Source organism: Rattus rattus, chromosome 3 (assembly GCF_011064425.1).
Source record: "Rattus rattus isolate New Zealand chromosome 3, Rrattus_CSIRO_v1, whole genome shotgun sequence".
Lineage (NCBI taxonomy): Eukaryota > Metazoa > Chordata > Mammalia > Rodentia > Muridae > Rattus > Rattus rattus.
This window is the reverse complement of record NC_046156.1, coordinates 58,629,248-58,647,804: the sequence shown is the minus strand read 5'-3', so window position 1 is coordinate 58,647,804 and position 18,557 is coordinate 58,629,248. Positions and strand designations below refer to the sequence as shown.

At 42.5% G+C, this 18,557-nt stretch overlaps 2 protein-coding genes and 1 long non-coding RNA gene across 3 annotated transcripts in view; 1 reads left to right on the top strand and 2 right to left on the bottom strand.

Moving 5' to 3' along the window:
• The window catches only part of LOC116896476 (NADPH-dependent 3-keto-steroid reductase Hsd3b5-like), a 358,044-nt gene that overhangs the window by 252,792 nt on the left and 86,695 nt on the right, over positions 1 to 18,557 (bottom strand). The gene's annotated exons all lie outside the window — the stretch shown is intronic.
• Positions 4,872 to 10,742, top strand: LOC116896473 (3 beta-hydroxysteroid dehydrogenase/Delta 5-->4-isomerase type 2). The gene is made up of 4 exons (XM_032897636.1): positions 4,872 to 4,961; positions 5,096 to 5,302; positions 6,909 to 7,073; positions 9,592 to 10,742. The coding sequence occupies exons 2-4, from the start codon at positions 5,158 to 5,160 to the stop codon at positions 10,401 to 10,403; spliced, it is 1,122 nt and encodes a 373-aa protein (XP_032753527.1). The 5' UTR covers positions 4,872 to 4,961; positions 5,096 to 5,157; the 3' UTR covers positions 10,404 to 10,742.
• On the bottom strand, positions 5,949 to 11,661 carry LOC116896478. The gene is made up of 3 exons (XR_004387339.1): positions 11,322 to 11,661; positions 6,968 to 7,082; positions 5,949 to 6,032 (listed from the first exon to the last, which is right to left on the bottom strand). It is a non-coding gene; the product is annotated as an uncharacterized LOC116896478 (long non-coding RNA).

Sequence of the window (18,557 nt, the reverse complement as noted above, 5' to 3'; positions counted from 1 at the left end):
TTCTAGGGCAGCTTGCCCCTTCTCTATAGCTGCCTGACAACATTTCTGATCCTCAAGGCAGCTATGCACTAAGCGCCATACTGGACGGACCCCAGGTCTTAGAATCCCATGTTCCCGGGCAAAATCAAGGTCTTTCCCTAACTTGTCCCAGCTCGCCACCGTGAGATTACCAGAGGCTGCGAACCAGGGTGCAATGGCTTCGCATTCACTCAAAAATCTCTCTATGGTGCTTCTTTTTATTTTTAGTTTCTTTTGCTCAAACAGCTCTTGAAGAGCCAGAAAAATTGGACGAGACTGTGAGGTCCCCATGACAAAAACTTTCTATGCTGCTACAGCTAAATTCACCGCGTGTCTTGCTACTTTTGGTTCACTGCTACCGTGAACTTACTTTCTGTTCGCTGTTACCGTGAACTTTGCTTTCAGTTCACTGCTCCTGAATAAATTTCTCAGGTGGTCTACCTCTATCAAATCTGATCAGTATTACTCGGTGAGGTTTCCAGAGCCTAATCACACCTTTTAAAAGCACAAAGACAAAATCATTCTCCCAAAATACTGTGTTCCTTAGTCTGAAACCGGAAAAGCTTGTATCTTGTACTCTCTCCCAGAGTAATAATATAACCATAAAACTCAAAGTCACACCCATCATAATATCCGCTTGTTCCTGGAGCAAATCGACCCTTTGATACAGCAGCAAAATTCCTGCTTTTAACTATTAATATTACCCTGAACATCTAAAGCTTCTGCAACACCTGTGGATAGATTACTTACAGCTGCTGCAGTCTGTACTACAGAGGTATGGGACATGGCCGCAGCAATGGCTGCGGTGGCAGAATCTGCTATTAACAGTAACAATGGCTGTAGTAATGCAAAAAACTCTCCAGATTTCTGGGTGTAAGCTACGTTCCTCTTAACTTGTCCCAAAACCGGGAACATTATAGTCTCAATCCGAGAGCTTTGCAACTTGTTCCAAAACCTGGGAACCTGATTGTCTCAATCCGAGAACTTAACCCTCGTCCCAAAACCTGGGAACTTTATTGTCTCCTTTTGGTTTGCTGTTACCTCGAACTTTACTTTCGGTTCGCTCCTACTGCGAACTTTACTTGCTCACTACCCTGAGACTTTATAGCTGCTTATTTCCCGCGGTCCTTATTGTCCCACCTTACCTTGGGAGCTTTCCAGCACTGCCCTGACTGCAAGAAGTTCTGATCTCGGAGAGAGTTGAGTCCCTTTACCGTGGATTCGAGGATTCCCCGTATGGGCCACCACTTGCCGTGCCCAACCTCGACCAGCAAGGAAGACACAACCACAGGAGATCTTCTTCAAGCAGTTTTATTCAGGAACCTTGATTCAATCTTCTGACCTCTCTCTCTCTTCTCCTCCCAGGGGACGCCCTGCACCACACTTAAATAGCTAGCACTGGCCAGTCCTAGCAAGCCATGTGGGTCATGTAGATAGGCTGTCACTATGCAGAAGCTAGCGGGCCAGGCAGACATAGCGAAATAAGGACTTGTTTACTGCAAGGAGCGCTCACCGTTGGGACAGTGGAAGGCAGAAACCAGCGCCATCTTTGAGGCGCGGCACGTCGCAGCTCTCTACCCTTAGTCATCAGAGAAATGCAAATCAAAAGAACTCTGTGATTTCCCTCATAAAAGTCAAAATGGCTAATATCAAAAACTCAACCGACAGTACATGTTGGAGAGGATGTGGAGAAAGAGGAACACTACTCCATTCTTGTTGGGATTGCAAGTTGGTGCAAGCACTGTGGAAATCAGTCTGTAGATTTCTTAGAAAATTGGACATACTACTATCTGAGGACCCAGCTATGCCACCCCTGGGCATATAGCCAAAATATGCTCCAACATATAACAAAACCTTGTGCTCCACTATGTTCATACCAGCTTAACAGAATACATAGACCAAATGAAGCTGAAGGAGGAGATAGTCGAAAGTGTGCGTGCTTCATTCCTTCTTAGAAGGGGGAACAAAATACTCAAGGGAGAAAATAGAAACAAAGTGTAGAGCAGAGACTGAAGGGAAGGCCATTCAGAGGCTATCCCACCTGGGGATCTGTCCTATATGCAGACACTAAACCTAGACACCATTGTGGATGCCGAAAAGTGCTTTTTTACTGATATATAATATATATATGTATAATGTATTATATATTATATATAATATATATAATTTCTATGTATAAATTCTTATTTTATGTAAATTTATATGTATGTATATATGGATATATAGATATATATATATTAGTTTTAGTCATGTTGTTTCATTGAAGTGATAAAAACCCTAAAACAGTGTGTGATGTATATGGTCCACTTACAGCTGAGGTCTCCACAGTTTCTTACTTACTTCACTTTGACCAGTTGTGAATTTCTGTTTTGTTGTCCACTGCACAAAGAACCTTCGCTGATAAGGACTGAGGGCTGCACTCATCCATGGGTATAGAGATATGTATTTGGCGAGCAATTACATTCAACATCTGTGTGTGTGTGTGTGTGTGTGTGTGTGTGTGTGTGTGTGTGTGTGTGTGTGTGAATTTGTCACATTACTCAGGGTAATGCTGCTCCTCTCAAGAACCACAGATTGCAAAATAAAATGCCCCGTTGAGTTGTTGGTCAAGGGCATACCAGGGGCCCTCAATATTACACAAGCTACTGTCATTGCTCTTGGTTGCCTGTTGAAACTTATGGTAAGATATTATTGCTGAAGACACCATGTGGTCACAGGAAGTGGAAAAATTAAGGTGCTGCTATCCAAGAAGCTTTCTTCCTGCTGACTAGATTTCATAATACCCAAAGGTGCCAAGGCCACAGGGAAAAAAGGAAGCATCAACATTCTTATACAGCTGTGGATCCTGTGAACTACAAGAACAACCAGCCTAGAAAAAGATGCCCATGGATGCAATACGACCACAAATGTTATGGGAGTAATCAACAACATTGGGCTGGATATAAGGATGACTCCACAGGGGGAAATGCACGCTTTCTCCATACCCATGGATGAGTACAACCCTCAGTCCTCACTGGAGAAGGTTCTTTGTGCAGTGGACAACAAAACAGAAATTCACAACTGGCCAAAGTGAAGAAAATAAGACTCTGGGAGTCCTCAGCTGTAAGAGGGACACCTATACCACATACTGCCTTAGGGTTCCTAGTGCTGCTGTGAAACACCATGAACAAAGGCAAGTTGGGGAGGAAAGGGTTCATTTGGCTTGTACTTCCACATCCCTGTTCATTGTCAATGGAAGTTAAGGACAGGAACTCTTAACAGGGAAGGAACAGAGTTGATGCAGAGGCCATCTTCCCATGTCTCAAAGAACACTGTGGAAGAGATCACAGAAAGATTCTAAGAGTCCCAGGTCAGTAAGGATCAGGCCATATGTCCTCTGAATATTACAGGACATTTGCATACATGAAGTCAAACCAGCTAGGTTGCCTCCACCAAACCTACTTTGATCAAGTCAGTTAACATTCCACCTTGGAAGGGGAAGGGGTTCAGGACGCTTACCCCTGGATGAGTCTCTTCATATTTTTTATTCACATTACATCCTAATGACAGACCCCTCCCTAATTCATGCCCAGTCTTGGCCTTGCAAATTCTTACCCCAATTACCTACTCCCTTCCCCTCAGAGAAGGAGAAACCTTACACCAACTTGGGTACCACCCAACCCTGGAACATCTAGCCCCAGCAGGAGTAAATGCCTCTTCTCCACTGAGACCCAGCCAGTCAGTCCAGGTAGAAGAATGAGATCCAATGGTAGGAAAGGGAGTCAGAGACAGCCCTTGCTCCACTTCTTAGGAAACTCACATGAAGACTAAGCTACACAGCTGCTACAAATGAGTAGGGGGCTTAGAACCAGGCTCTGCATGTTTTTGGTTGTTGGTTCAGTCTCTGTGACCCCTATGGGCCCAGGATAGTTGACTCTTGACATCTTATAGTATCCTTGACTACCTGGATCACTCCAACCTTCCTCAACTTTTCCAAATAGCACCTCCTAAAGTTTTCCACTTTGCACCTCCCGATGTTTGGCTGTGGGTCTCTGCATCTGTTTCCAACCCCTGTTAGATGAAGCCTCTCAGGAGACAGTTATGCTAAGTTCCTGTGTATAAGCATAGCAGGGTGTCACTCAGCATCGAGGCTGCATCTCTCACATGGGATGGGTCTCAAGGTGTTAAGTAGGGTCTCCAGGAAAGCAGGCCTGCACATGTACATTCTAATAAAGGCTGTAAATTTATAACTACTAGTATGACTTCATTTCTTAGTAAAGTATATTAAAGTCAATTTTAGCATATAAATTAAAAACTATTTTCATAAAAATATTTTGAATAATAAAGAGATCACTTTTTTTAAATCTCAGTAAATGCTTACTGGATTGCAATGTGGATATTAATACAATAAATTCAAATTCTGGTAAATAATTTCATATAATTATTCTTAGATTGAATCTACTAAAGTTCTTCTAATTCTTTTTTGTTTTGTTTTGGTTTGGTTTGCTTTTAAAGACAAGGTCTCACTATATAGCCCTAGCTATCCAGGAACTCACTATGTACACCAGGATGGCCATGAACTCACCTGGCTCTGCCTTTAGAGTGCTGGGATTAAAAGCATGCACTCTACTACCACTCCCATTTTTCTAATTCTTTAGTATTTTATATCTGTTGCTCCATTTTACATTAACAATAATGCTGTAAGAAGTGCACATGTCCAAACAAAATAGTCTTTATCACAAGGGAGCCTTGAAGCTGACATTTCTTCCTGTGTCAAGAATGAAGGACAAAATGTTTATCAACCATTGGGAAGGAGGGACCACAGAGAAGAATAATGACCACAATACAAGTGTGAATCAAGATATGGTGAGTCAGAAGGCCAGGGATTAAAACTCTAGTGCTGATCTGAGGGCTGAGGAGACCAGCATCCAGACTTTCTCATCTGATTTTGAACAATTTAACAGGTTGGATTTTATTTTGTTTCACTTTATTTTAGTTTCTCTTGCTGACAGTGTGGTCATAGTGTGCAAGCAAAAATTGGGTAGAGGGAATTCAAGGAATTACTGGAAAACTGTTTTCACTGAATCTTTTTGTCTAGCCCTCCGCAGGATCACCATACATCACAACTGCTCTGCCTGTGATCTGTTTCCTGGGTTGACTATGCCTGGATGGAGCTGCCTGGTGACAGGAGCAGGAGGGTTTGTGGGCCAGAGGATCATCCGGATGTTGGTGCAGGAGAAAGAACTGCAGGAGGTCAGGGCTCTGGACAAAGTCTTCAGAACAGAAACCAAGGAGGAATTCTCTAGTAAGTGAGTCAGAGGCTCTGTTTGTGTGACTGTTGGGAATGATCACTGAGGATTGGGAGGGCTTCTTGTCTAGGAAATATGGAGAAGCACTTGGAACTTAAGGCTTCTCCCATGCTCAAACACATCGGGAAGATTCATGACCACACAGCATATAATACACCATATAGCTGTAGGTCTAGAGTGTGACTTGTGTCTGATCTAGAGATAGTGGCCACAAGGACAACCTCTGTCTTTCTTCCCAAGTGGCAATCTCACAGTTGTGTACTTCCTGTAAGGTGAAATTAGTATATATTGGTCTACTGCAAGGATGCTGGGTTGGGGGCCTCCACAGAGGGTCCCTGCCTTTTCTACTTGGTCTGGTTGTTTGTTCCTTTCCTTGTATGTTTTGGCAGAGGACACTCAGTGATCATTCTCCAACATGGAGTTGAAATAAAAAGTCAAATCAGTGAGTAAAAGAGAGACAGAGAAGGCAGAGAGTGAAAGACTGAATCACACAGAGCATGTACGAAACAGTATAATGAGCAGGGTCAGGTGAGGGCCATGGACTCCTTACCTCCTTTCTCCAACGTCATTCCCCTCTATCCTTTATCTCCACAAAGGAAATGACAGAAGACTTGTCTGGAGCCTTGCGTTCTTCTTGACTGAAATTGCTGCTCCTAGGGCAAGAGCAAGCTCTGGAATGACAGTGCAGATTCTTAGCTGCATTGTCTTCACACCCTCAAGATATCCCTGCAGGGACCATAGGAAAAGAGCCTCAGCTAAGGACAGTGTCAGGGACTGGTGTAGATTGCCTATGTCACATACTCCTTTGTGAGGAATTTACCTGACTACGTAATTAACAGGGTCCCCCTGTGGATTCCATAGAAGCTAAAGATACTGATGCATCCACGGCCCTGGCTTCCTGTCTGCAGCCGAGGTCTCTTATGGGCTGACTTGTATTCAGCATTGATAAATGCTTCTGACAACTGCTGTATGCTGACTGACAGTTCTCTCAGAGGCTCCGTTCCCATCTCTGTAATTCAGATAGCTCTTCATTTGTTGTCAGCCCAGACCCAGAATATCAAGACCTATCAAGGTCAGGGCTGAAATAGCTTTGTGTCTCACTCTTCTGAATCCATCTCACTGGAACTCTGGAGGACATAATCCAGTTATCCTGTTGTGGTACATATTTCTCTCCTGTCTTCACACCTGTGTACTGTATACCAAAGATTGGTGTCACTGCCTCCAGACTCAGAACTCCAGCAATTGTTTATCCTTCAAATCCACACAGGATTTCCTCATTCCCTATCAACTGAATCCTAGCCTCCCTCCTTACATTTGAGTGCCACCTCCTCTCTGGTTACTTTAATGAATACAGGAATTTCCCATAATGGCATCTTACTGCTCAGATGCATTTTCTACAAAGGGATGGGGTGGAAATAGATGATGCTTCCTCCTGCCCTACAGATGCTGTATTCTGGTTCTTGAGCTCCCTTCAGGAGAAAGGCCACCTCCCCAATTGTCTTCTCCCCATAGCTGCCCTTGAAGGTCTAGGTAACTGAAACCTGTTTAGGAAATTTCAATCCCATGCAGAAATCTTCCCAAGGATCTTCTTTGTGTCCACAGAGCTGCAGACAAAGGCCAAGGTGACAATGTTAGAAGGAGATATTCTGGATGCCCAGTACCTGAGGAGAGCGTGCCAGGGCATCTCTGTTGTCATCCACACGGCTTCTGTCATGGATTTCTCACGTGTCATACCCAGGCAGACCATCCTAGATGTCAATCTGAAAGGTACAGTACCTGAGGACAACATGGAGCATGTAGGAAAATGAGAAGAGAAGAACAGGTAGTGGGGGACTCCTAATTGGAAAATGCTGTGCTCATACACATCTCTGATAGCACTGCTCACAGTCCCTTTATTTCCTTAAGATTTTATTTTCTTTTGTCTCTGCATCACTGCTATGTATGATTGGTATGATGAGTGCTGATGTGGAAAGAAAATGGCATCAGATCGCTGGTACTGGTGTTACAGGTGGTTGTGAAAAGCTACGTGAGAGCTAAACTCTGAAGCACTTTGCCATCCCTCTTGTCCCCAGTCTCCAGTGAGAAAAACAGACTGCGGGTGGTGGGGGAAGAACATGATTAAGACTCCAGATGCAGGAAGAGAATGAAGCTTTAGAGTCAAGCTCTCAGTCCTGTTCTCCTTCATCCCAGTGCAGCTGCATTCCAAGACCCAGCCCTCCATGTCCACCTAGCCAGGGCCAGCTTCCAGGACAGATCCAGGCATGAGACAGTCCAGTGTGTTTTAGCATAGTTCTGTGAGAGCCACCCTGCACCCATGAGGCAAGTTGTCCCTGGTATAGACCAGAGCAAAGCTGTTTCACAGAAGCAGGCTGGAAGAATAACCCAGCATTTGTCCCCCCACACTCTTTTCTTAGGAGTCATTAACATAAGTTCTCAGCCCACAGTGGCCCTCCTCTGGAGGAGGTAAGGATTTTCTCCTGCCCTGTTTCTTTTTCTGCAGTATGGCTTCATAATATAAGTTAGGACAAAACAGGTGAATTCACATGAGATTTCTGTAATATCTTCAATTGCACCACCAAGGACCAATCTCTTTATCATCACTACACCCTCCTCCATAAAAGTTCTATTTTTTGGTTAATTTATTCTCTCATGCATTAGACCCCAACTGCAGCATCCTCTCCATCTTTCAACCACCCTACTTCCTTCATCAGCCTCCTCACCTCCTCCTTTCCCATCCACTCATCCCATGTTACCTTTTAGAAAAGGGCAGGCCTCTCAGGGATATCAATCGAACATGACATATCAAGTTGAATTAAGACTAGACAGAGACCCTCACATTATGACTGGATGAAGCAACACAGGTGGACGAAAATGGTCACAAAATCAGGCAGAAGCATCAGAGACAGCCCCTGTTCTCTCTCATAGGAGTCCCACCAAAACACCAAGCTCCAAAATGAAAACATATAGAGGGCCTAGGGAAGAAGAATGCAGGCTACCTGATAGTTGGTTCAGTAACAGTGAGCTCCTATGAATCAAGGTTTGTTTATTCTATGGGTTTTCAGCTTGAGACTCTTGCCATCAGTGAAAGCCAACCCTGAAACTACCTGGCAGACTAGAAACCAGACAACAGATGTCCCAGGAACCTATAATAAAACCACCTGCAACAGGCAAATATATATGAGTGAAATTATGTCTAATGATATTTTGCTAAACTCATAGATTAATGTCTAGCCCAATTGACACCAGAGAGGCTTTATCCAGGACCTGATGGAAACAGATGCAGAGATCCACAGTCAAACATGAGGGACAGGTCAGAGACTCAGGCTGAAGAGAGAGAAGAGGGAATGTAAGAGGCAGAGTGGTCAAAGACACCACAAGAAAACCCACATGTGTTCCTTATGTGTGACTTTCAATTTGGTCACTCCAAATTTGGCAAAAGGAAAAATCATTTAGAATTTCCTGGAACACCTTTTAAATGTCCCTTCTGCTTTCTAAACCACAGCCCTGACACACATATTACTGCAGAAAGATGGCTAAGGACCCTGGTGTTCTTAGCCTGCCTCTCCACTGTAATGGTCGCCCGCTGCATATCCCAGCACAGGAGACTGAAGTGATGAGGATGGTGCATAGGGCGTTATCACTAGAGCATTGTCACACTGAGAAAGTGTGTCACGGGGATAGCTATCAGCCCTCACCAGCAAACAAAACCCAAATTTCATTGGCAAATATATTAAACTTAAGAACATGAAGCCATTTCTCCAGGAATCGAATTACTGAGTGACTTTTAATGTCAATAAATGAGTGGGTGATAGTGGAATAACTCCTTGCCTGGGACATTACTGCCTTCCTCCGAGATCTGCAGGTCTGCACTATGTCTACAGTGTCCTTCCACTCCAGGAGTGACCAGCAGTAGGCACGTATTGTTTTCAGCTTTCTTGCAGGCCCAATAGAAAGTAATGTGAATGACAAATCTCATTCTTAAAGCTATATTCCCAAATTACACAAAAGAAAGCTTTTCTTCTTCTCCAGAATTAAAGGTTTAGACAGAAAGATAGGAAGATCTGTAAAGCCTCGGCTACCAGACAGTGCGTGTCACTTATTTGATTCTTTATATTTGTTTATTTACATTTCATTGATCATGTGCCTATGGCATAGGTGTGCTGCTTCACAAGAAGAAAAAAGTAGAGTGTATCAGAGAGCTGGAAATAGAGTAGAAATAACAGGAAGGAGACTTTTTGGTCTTATTTCCCAACACTAACACTGACAATGTGTTGTCTGTTATTAGGTACCCAGAACCTATTGGAGGCCTGTGTCCAAGCCAGTGTGCCAGCCTTCATCTACTGCAGCACAGTTGACGTTGCAGGGCCCAACTCCTACAAGAAGATCATCCTAAATGGCCGTGAGGAAGAGCATCATGAAAGCACATGGTCAAATCCATACCCATACAGCAAAAGGATGGCCGAGAAGGCAGTGCTGGCAGCCAATGGGAGCATCCTGAAAAATGGTGGCACACTGCATACTTGTGCCTTAAGGCCCATGTACATTTATGGGGAGAGAGGTCAATTCCTTTCTAGAATAATAATTATGGCCCTCAAAAATAAGGGTATTCTGAATGTTACTGGCAAATTCTCCATAGTCAATCCAGTGTATGTGGAAAATGTGGCCTGGGCACACATTCTGGCTGCCAGGGGCCTTCGAGACCCCAAGAAGTCACAAAATGTCCAAGGACAGTTCTACTACATCTCAGATGACACCCCTCACCAAAGCTATGATGATTTAAATTGCACCCTGAGCAAGGAATGGGGCCTCCGCCTTGATTCCAGCTGGAGCCTTCCTCTGCCCCTGCTCTACTGGCTTGCCTTCCTGCTGGAAACTGTGAGCTTCCTGCTGCGTCCAATCTACAACTATAGGCCACCCTTTAACTGCCACTTGGTCACACTGTCAAATAGCAAGTTCACTTTCTCCTACAAGAAAGCTCAGAGAGATCTGGGCTATGAGCCACTTGTCAGCTGGGAGGAAGCCAAGCAGAAAACCTCGGAGTGGATCGGGACACTAGTGGAGCAGCACAGGGAGACACTGGACACAAAGTCTCAGTGACAGAAAGGGGGCAAGGATGTGGTTCTGAGTGTTACCAGGTCCTCCAGCTAGGACAGAGGCACAATCCAGGTCCTGGTGCCCCTTTTGACACAGACTCTAACTCTGTGTCTTAATGATGTCACTGGAAGCCTTGCTAGTCCACAAGCTTTCTTCCCTAATCCCCACGTAGTTGTGCCTCAGCTGCTGTGACCAAAGGCTTCAGCAATGACAATTTCCTGTCACTTAGAGCTGAGTATTGATTTTCTGTTCCTCTTCAAGTCCTAAATCACATCCTGCTTTGGTTAAATCGCATTGCTTTATAAAGCAAAAGAGAAACAGCAATAAATATTGTAATGCCTTACCAGGAGTCAGCATCTTTCTGTTGTTAGACATTGCTGTGATATCCCTTCCATAGCCAGGCCCTTTCAGTTCACAAATAGAACAGAGAGTGCACCTCACTCAGAGGAGGTAGCAATCTGAGAGTAGCCTTCATCATGAAGTTGTGGGTGTTATGGGGGTGGTCAACAGGGAAGACTATACGCACGTGAGTTTAAGCGAATAGAAAAGACTTTATTCTGTCTGCCAGATACACTAGGTGCTGAGGACCCCAGGGTAGCACTGAGCTTTTCTTTCAGTGAGGGATTAAGCACAAAAATGATGTTCTAAGTTGACAATTTCAGTTAACAAAAATAGATAAAAAGCAGAACAGAAGCTAAAAAGCAAGGCTTTCCAAAACTGGATGGACTTGGAAGATTAGGCCTTTGTTTTAGTTTTGGCAGGAGGTTCTGTCTAAGTGCTGAGTTTGATGGCCCGAGAAGTATTCCCATCATGGTGTCAGTTGTGCTATGGTATGGGGCCCTGTTCCTGTGGGCAGGAACTGTGATTGACATAGATTAGCTCATTTTATACTCCCTAAACTGGAAGCAAGGATGATCATACCTGAGTCATAGGTGATGGATCTTTCTCTCCACCTCCCTGTCTGTATGGTGGAAAGTTGTCCACTTCACCAGAAAGACTGAAGTGAAAGTTCCCATCTTCCAACTAAACCTTGAACTTTGCACTTGCTTGTAATAGGGACATTAGTGAGTGTCCAGGCTCACAATAATCTTAAGAAAAATGGGTATTCCTTCAGAAATGGCCCTGGAAAGGAAGAGACAAGAGAAAGACAAACTCTCAGCCATCACCTGTAATGTCTAAATCCTTAGATATTGTAGAACACATGTAGATATATTTGGTTTTTGTTTTGGGGTTTTTTATTGGTTTTTTTAAATTTACATTTCAAATGTTATTCTCTTTCCCCATTGCCTGGCCATAAGCCCCCTATCCCATCACCCCCATTCTTCTATGAGGGTTTCCTCCTCCCCAGTCATCCCTCTTCCCACCTCCTCTGACATTTTCCTTAACTGGGGGCGGTCCATCCTTGGCAGGATCAAGGGCTTCACGTAGAGATATTTGTGACAGGGAGTTTGATCATTAGTTAATTAAGTAATTAATAACCCCCTATTTATACCTTAAAATGTACACAGTAAAGACAAGCCCAAGTTCCTGGTAGGTTACAAGGAAGAGAACTGATTCAATCACACATGTGTTTTCACTCGGTCTAGAATGTGGAAGACATTATCCCTATCTCCTGATTTAATACCAGTCCTTTCATCTTCTACCTCTTCAGCTCATTTCTGCATGGCATTCTCTGCATTGTACCCTTCCAGTTTTCTCCTTAAACTTTTCACTGTCTCCAAGGAGCCAGTCACATAATGTGTAGTAAGGTAAGGAGAACAGAGCTCTTAACCAACAATTAACAGACAGCCATCCATTACACACAGAAAGAAGTGAAGAATGCTACTTTAGGTAACAGTAGTCCTTACTGGAGCCCTTACTGGAGCTAAGGGAAATAAAGAGGTGGGACAAGACATAATCTGAGTTTTCTAAGAGACATGGGGTGTCCTAAGTGTCAAGAACTGAGCATTGGACTATGGTGGTCAGTAGGGACCCAGCACAGTGTCCGGTGGATGTTCTGTTTAAAAACCACCTGCCAGAGAGTGTCAGGGTACCAAAGGATATTGATACTTGATACTGGATCTCCAAATACTAGACTGTAAGCTTTGGGCAGCAGAGAGAGAAAGTAGGTCAAGGAAAAGGGTAAATGTGTAATCATCTATCTGGATAAAGTGGAGACATATCTATTCCTTCTTTGTATGTTTTCCGAAAAATATATTTTAGCATATGTGATGGTTTGCCCATCTCGGCCCAGGCAGTGGTACTATTAGAGCTGTGGCCATATTGGAGGAAGTGTGTCACTATGGGGGTTGACTTGGAGACCTTCTTCCTAGCCAAGTCTGCTCATGCTTCCTTCAGACAAAGATGTAGAACTCTTAGCTCCTCCTGCACCGTGCCTGGCTGGATGCTGCCAGGCTCCTACCTTGATGATAGTGGTGAACTCCTGCACCTGTAAGCCAGCACCAAATAAATGCTGTCTTCTATAAGATGTGCTTCATTATGGGCTCTGTTCACAGCTGTAAAACCTTAATTAAGATAGAAGTTGGAGCCAGGGACTGGGGTTTTGTTGTGATAGGCCTGACCATGCTTTTGTTTGGAAGAATATGGATTTGGGGATTTTGGATTTGGAAAGCAGTGGAATGCTTTAAATAGGGCTTAATGGGCTATCCTAGAAGGAATATGAACAACTTTGTTGCTGAAAGTAATTTGAATTGTGCTGACCTGACCCAAGAAGTTTCAGAGGAGAAGAATTTCAGTACATGGTATAGAGACTGTTTTGTGGTATTAATGAATGTGGCCACTTTTTGCCTGAGGCTAAGGTGAAGACACTCAGATTATTTGCCTTAATTGCATTGACAAAGGAAGTCCAAGAAATGCTCTTCATAGACTTTGTTCTCTGGTTAAGTCTCATGAGGAGCATTTTAAACAAGTGTAGCCAGCTTAGAAAGGAAAAATACAAAATATAAAGTTTGAGTATTAATGGGATATTAGAAAGTGAAATAGAGCTGAATCCTATGTTCAAGGAGATAACAAATTAAGGGAATAGGACTTTTGGGCAAGATCCTACCTGCTAAATTTAGATCCAGGCAGGGTAGTACACACCTTTAACCCCAGGATACAGGTATGAAGATCTCTGAGTTCTAGGTCAATTTACAGAACAAGATTCCAGACAGCCAAGCTTAGGCAGTGAAGGAGTTGGAAAACAGGAAGAGATAATGGAATAGAATTAGGAATGCCATGCTCCTGCCCCAGTAAGCAGAAGGACTCAGCACCTTTGGCCATATGGCTCTGGATGTAGAGTCCAGAATAAAAGGGACGACTGGGACAATTGAAGCTGGTTAGCTGGAGCTAAGATAATAGTGGTGATTAAGTAGAGACCAGCGTCACTGAGGTGAAATCTTCTGGGGAGTATTTTCTGAGACTACAAAGAAACTGTGTTCCAGAGATAGACAAGGTTGTACCTCATGCTACAGCTGTACTTGGTAATGTATATGGGTCACCCAAGTGGTACTTGTTTTGAAGGCATGAAGGCAATATAAAGAACAGCTGAGGCTTGTCACTGTGAGAGGCCATGGAAGGCCATTGGTTAAGGTGCAGCCCCAGTTGCAGTTCACAGCCCAGGACTGAGGAGGTCATGAAAAATATTGAGGCTTGGCACCATGTATTCAATAGCCTAAGAGAGGCTATTGGTAAAGCCTAGTTGCAGCAGAAGACCCCAGTATGTTGGAGATGCCAGTACCACATGATGACCACCAAGCACAGTGGTGGCAATGGAATGGATCAAGAATCAACCTAAGCTATAGAGGGCAGAGCTGAAGAAGTGACACAAGCAGTTTCCAGGAGCCCAGAAGACCATGTGTGGATCCTAGACATTGAAAGAAGAAGCTATAACATTGAAGTTGACTTGGAGACTCCAAGATATTAAAGGTGTTGAGCCAGGGGATATGTGCTGAGGAAAGCTGCAAATAGGGTGGAACCAACCGAGTAGAAAGCAGTTTGCTGCAGTCAAAACAGATGATAAAGAAGTTAGAGATCTGAAGACTGCTTTGACATCAGCCATGGAGATACAGAGTAAGGAGTTTGCCCAGCTGATTTCCTGTATTGCTTTGGGAATTACAGTTAAGTGATTGGATGAATTTCAGAAGAGACTTTGAAATTTGGAATTTTAACACTATTGAGACTGCAAGACATTATGGGGACTTTTGAAGTGGGACTAAATATACTTTGCATTATGCTATGTTCAGGTATGGATTCCCATAGACTCATGTTTGAACAAAGCTATGGGGCTAGAGAGTGGAATGTGAAGGTTTGTTCATGCTCATTCCAGGGAGTAACACTATTAGAAGGGGAGACATTGTTGGAGGAAGTATGCCAGTGAGGGGATGGGTTGGAGCCCCTCCTCTTAGTAGTTGAGGATGCCCGCTCTGCTCCTGGCTTTATTCAGATAAAGATGGTAGAATTCTCAGATCCTCCTGCACCATGCCTACCTGGTTGCGACTATGCTTCCACCTTGATGATAATGGACTGAAACTCTGAACCTATAAACCAGCCCCAATTAAATGTTGTCTGTTATAAGAATTCCCTTGTTCATGGTGTCTGTTCACTACCATAAAACCTGAACTAAGACAGTTTATTTTATCCTTCTGCACATTTATAATTGGCTGGAAATAAATTTTAATAAGTCAATTTGATGGTATTTAAGTATACAAACTAAAATATCATATCTGAAGGCTAATCATTTACCTCTGCCCTCTAGTTCATGGTCTAATTAAGAGAGAAAACAAGAAACTTGGTAGTGCTTTAAAGAGTTGTTTAACACTTGATAAAGGTAAAGTCTGGAGGCAATAGCCTGTTTGGACAAAGGATTAAAGAACCTAGCCATTTAACTAAATGATGATACATGGGTGGGATTCCACAGTTGCAAGTGGAAGGGAAAAAATACAGAGAGATGGATTTGAGCCCATAAATGCCTATGTGGGGATGTGGCTGATCCTGAGGATGCAAAGAGAACAAGTTTGGACAGATTAAGATGTAAAAGTAAAATAGATACCTATAATAGCATAAGAGATCTAACCATTAATGTAACAATTCTAAGATTAAGAAAGGTAACTATATTCTACCTGGAGAGAGCTGGACTCCCAGGAGTGTAGTATTTTTTAAGTTCAAAGGTGAGATAAACACTACTACTTCAATAACTGGCCAAAGAGGGACCTTCCATGAGACCATGGGGCTCAGGAAACAACGAGCAACTGAGGCAGGATCCTTCAAGTCTCCATCTGCAGGCTGGAGTTAATCAAGTGGCATAACTCTTCAGACCCAAATCCCACGTAGAGAGAGCTATTCTCCCAGGAGCACAGTCACTCCTAAGTTCAAAGGCTCACAGGCTCACAGGCTCACAGGAGGAACAGTCTCCAGTCTGAGACAGCGAGCCCAACTAACACAACAGATACACAGATGGTGACAGGCAAGGACAAGAACCTAAGCAACAGAAACCAAGGATACTTGGCATCATCAGAACCCAGTTCTCCCACTACAGCAAGTCCCTGATACCTCAATACACCTGAAAAACAAGATTAGAATTTAAAATCACACCTCATGATGATGATGATAGAGCACTTTAAGTAGGACAGAAAAGGTTCCCTTAGAGAAATACAGGAGAACATAGGAAAACAGGTAGAAGCCCTTAAAGAGGAAACACAAAAATCCCTTAAGGAATTAAAGGAAAACACAAGCAAAAAGGTGAAGGAATTGAACAAAACCATCTAGGATCTAAAAATGGAATTAGAAACAATAAAGAAATCACAAAGGGAGACAACCCTGGAGATAGAAAACCAAGAAAAGAGATCAGGAGTCATAGATGCAAGTAGCACCAAGAAAATAAAGAGATAGAAGAGAGAATCTCAGGGGTGGGACATACCATACAAAACATTAACACAACAGTCAAAAAATGCAAAATGCAAAAAACTCCTAACCCAAAACATCAAGGAAATCCAGAACACAATGAGATGACCAAACTGAAGGATAATATGTATAGAAGAGAGCAAAAATTCCCAACTTCAAGGCCAGTAAATATCTTCAAAAAAATTACAGAAGAAAACTTGCCTAATCTAAAGAAAGAGATGCCCATGAATATACAAGAAGCCTAGAGAACTCAAATTGACTGGACCAGAAAAGAAATTCCTGCCACCACATAATAATCAAAATACCAAATGCGTAAAACAAAGAAAGAATATTAAAAGCAGTGAGAAGCAGGGGAAAAGGCCAAGTAACATATAAAATCAGACCTATCAGAATTACACCAGACTTACCACCAGAGACCCTAAAAGCCAGAACATCCTAGGCTACACAGACTCTAAGAGAACACAAATGCCACCCAACACTACTATCCTAGCAAAACTCTCAGTTAACATAGATGCAGAAACCAGGCTACTCCATTACAAAACCAAATTTACACAGTATCTTTACACATATCCAGCCTTACAAAGGATAAAAGATGGAAAATTCCAACACAAGGAGAGAAACTACACCCTAGAAAGAGGAAGAAAGTCATCTTCTTTCAACTAATCTAAAAGAAGATAACCACAAAGACATAATTTAACCTCCAACAACAAAAATAATAGGAAGCAAGAATCACTATTACTTAATATCTCTTAACATAAATGGACTCAATTCCCCAATAAAAAGACATAGACTAACAGAGTGAATATGTAAATAGGACCCATCATTTTGCTGAATACACAAAACACACCTCAATAACAAACGGAGACACTATCTCAGAGAAAAGGGCTGGAAAAATTTTTTCCAATCAAATGGTCCCAAGATACAAGCTGAAGTAAGCATTCTAATACCAAATAAAATCAACTTTCAACCAAAAATTATCAAAAAGAGTAAAGAAAGACACTAGATACTCATCAAAGAAAAAGTCTATCAGGATGAACTCTCAATTCTGAATATCTATGCTATACATGCACATTCATTTAAAAAAACTTTACTAAAACTCAAAGCACACATTGGACAGATCATGGAAACAGAAACTAAACAGAGACACAGTGAAACTAACAGAAGTTACTAAACAAATGGATTTAACAGATGTCTATAGAACATTTCATCCTAAAACAAAACAATATACCTTCTTCGCAGCACCTCATAGTACATTCCCAAAATTGACTGTATAATTGGTCACAAAACAAGCCTCAACAGATACAAGAATATGGAAATAATCCCATGCATCCTGTCAGACCACCACAGAATAAGGCTGGTCTTCAATAACAACAAAAAGAACAAGAAATCCATACACACATGCTCTATTCAATGATAACTTGGTCAAGGAAGAAATAAAGAAATTAAAGATTTTTTAGAATTTAAGGACAAGGAAGGCACAACATACCCAAACTTGCAATGAAAGCAGTGGTAAGAGGAAAATTCACACCACTGAGTGCCTCTAAAAAAGAACTGCAACATATACTAGTAACTTGACAGCACATCTGAAAGCACTAGGACAAAAAGAAACCAATGCACCTAAGAGGAGTAGATGGCAGGAAATAATCAAACTCAGGGTTGCAATCAACCAAGTAGAAACAAAACAAAGGAAAACAAAAATCCTACACAAAGAATCAACAAAACCAGGCGATGGTTCTTTGAGAAAATCAACAAGATGCGTAAACCCTTAGCCAGACTAACCAGAGAGAAAAGAGAAGGTATCAAAATTAACAAAATCAGAAAAGAAAAGGGAGGCATAACAACAGAAACTGAGGAAATCCTTAAAAAAAAACCATCAGATCCTACTGAAGAAATAAAGTTTCAAGTTTCATAGATATGAAAAACAAAGTTATAACAACAGGGATTTGAGAAGTACATCTGGTGGTCAGGATTCCTATGACAAACTTGTGACCTTTTTGAGAGATATATCTGATGTCAAGATGCCCAGTGATATGATAAAGTTTTGGTGATCAAGATTCTGACTAAGCTAATTAAGCAATAACAACTGTTCTCAGAAAGACCCCCTACCCCTCCCTGTGGTAAATTCCAAGAACAACTGCAAGATGTCATCCTGACCCTGCCTGACCACCCAGTTCACCCCCCTCTAAAGGACATGCCAACTTAGCCCTTTCCCAGTGATTTTCCAAGGCCAGGTGTAGGGCTGGATGAGGAAAGTGGCTAATTGAGCCAAGAACAGCC

Excerpts from the sequence above, each read along its gene's own strand:
- LOC116896473 (XM_032897636.1), top strand. The coding sequence starts at position 5,158 with ATGCCTGGATGGAGCTGCCTGGTGACAGGAGCAGGAGGGTTTGTGGGC. Across the intron at positions 5,303-6,908 it reads AACCAAGGAGGAATTCTCTA|AGCTGCAGACAAAGGCCAAG; the intron begins GTAAGTGAGTCA and ends TTGTGTCCACAG. Across the intron at positions 7,074-9,591 it reads CCTAGATGTCAATCTGAAAG|GTACCCAGAACCTATTGGAG; the intron begins GTACAGTACCTG and ends GTCTGTTATTAG.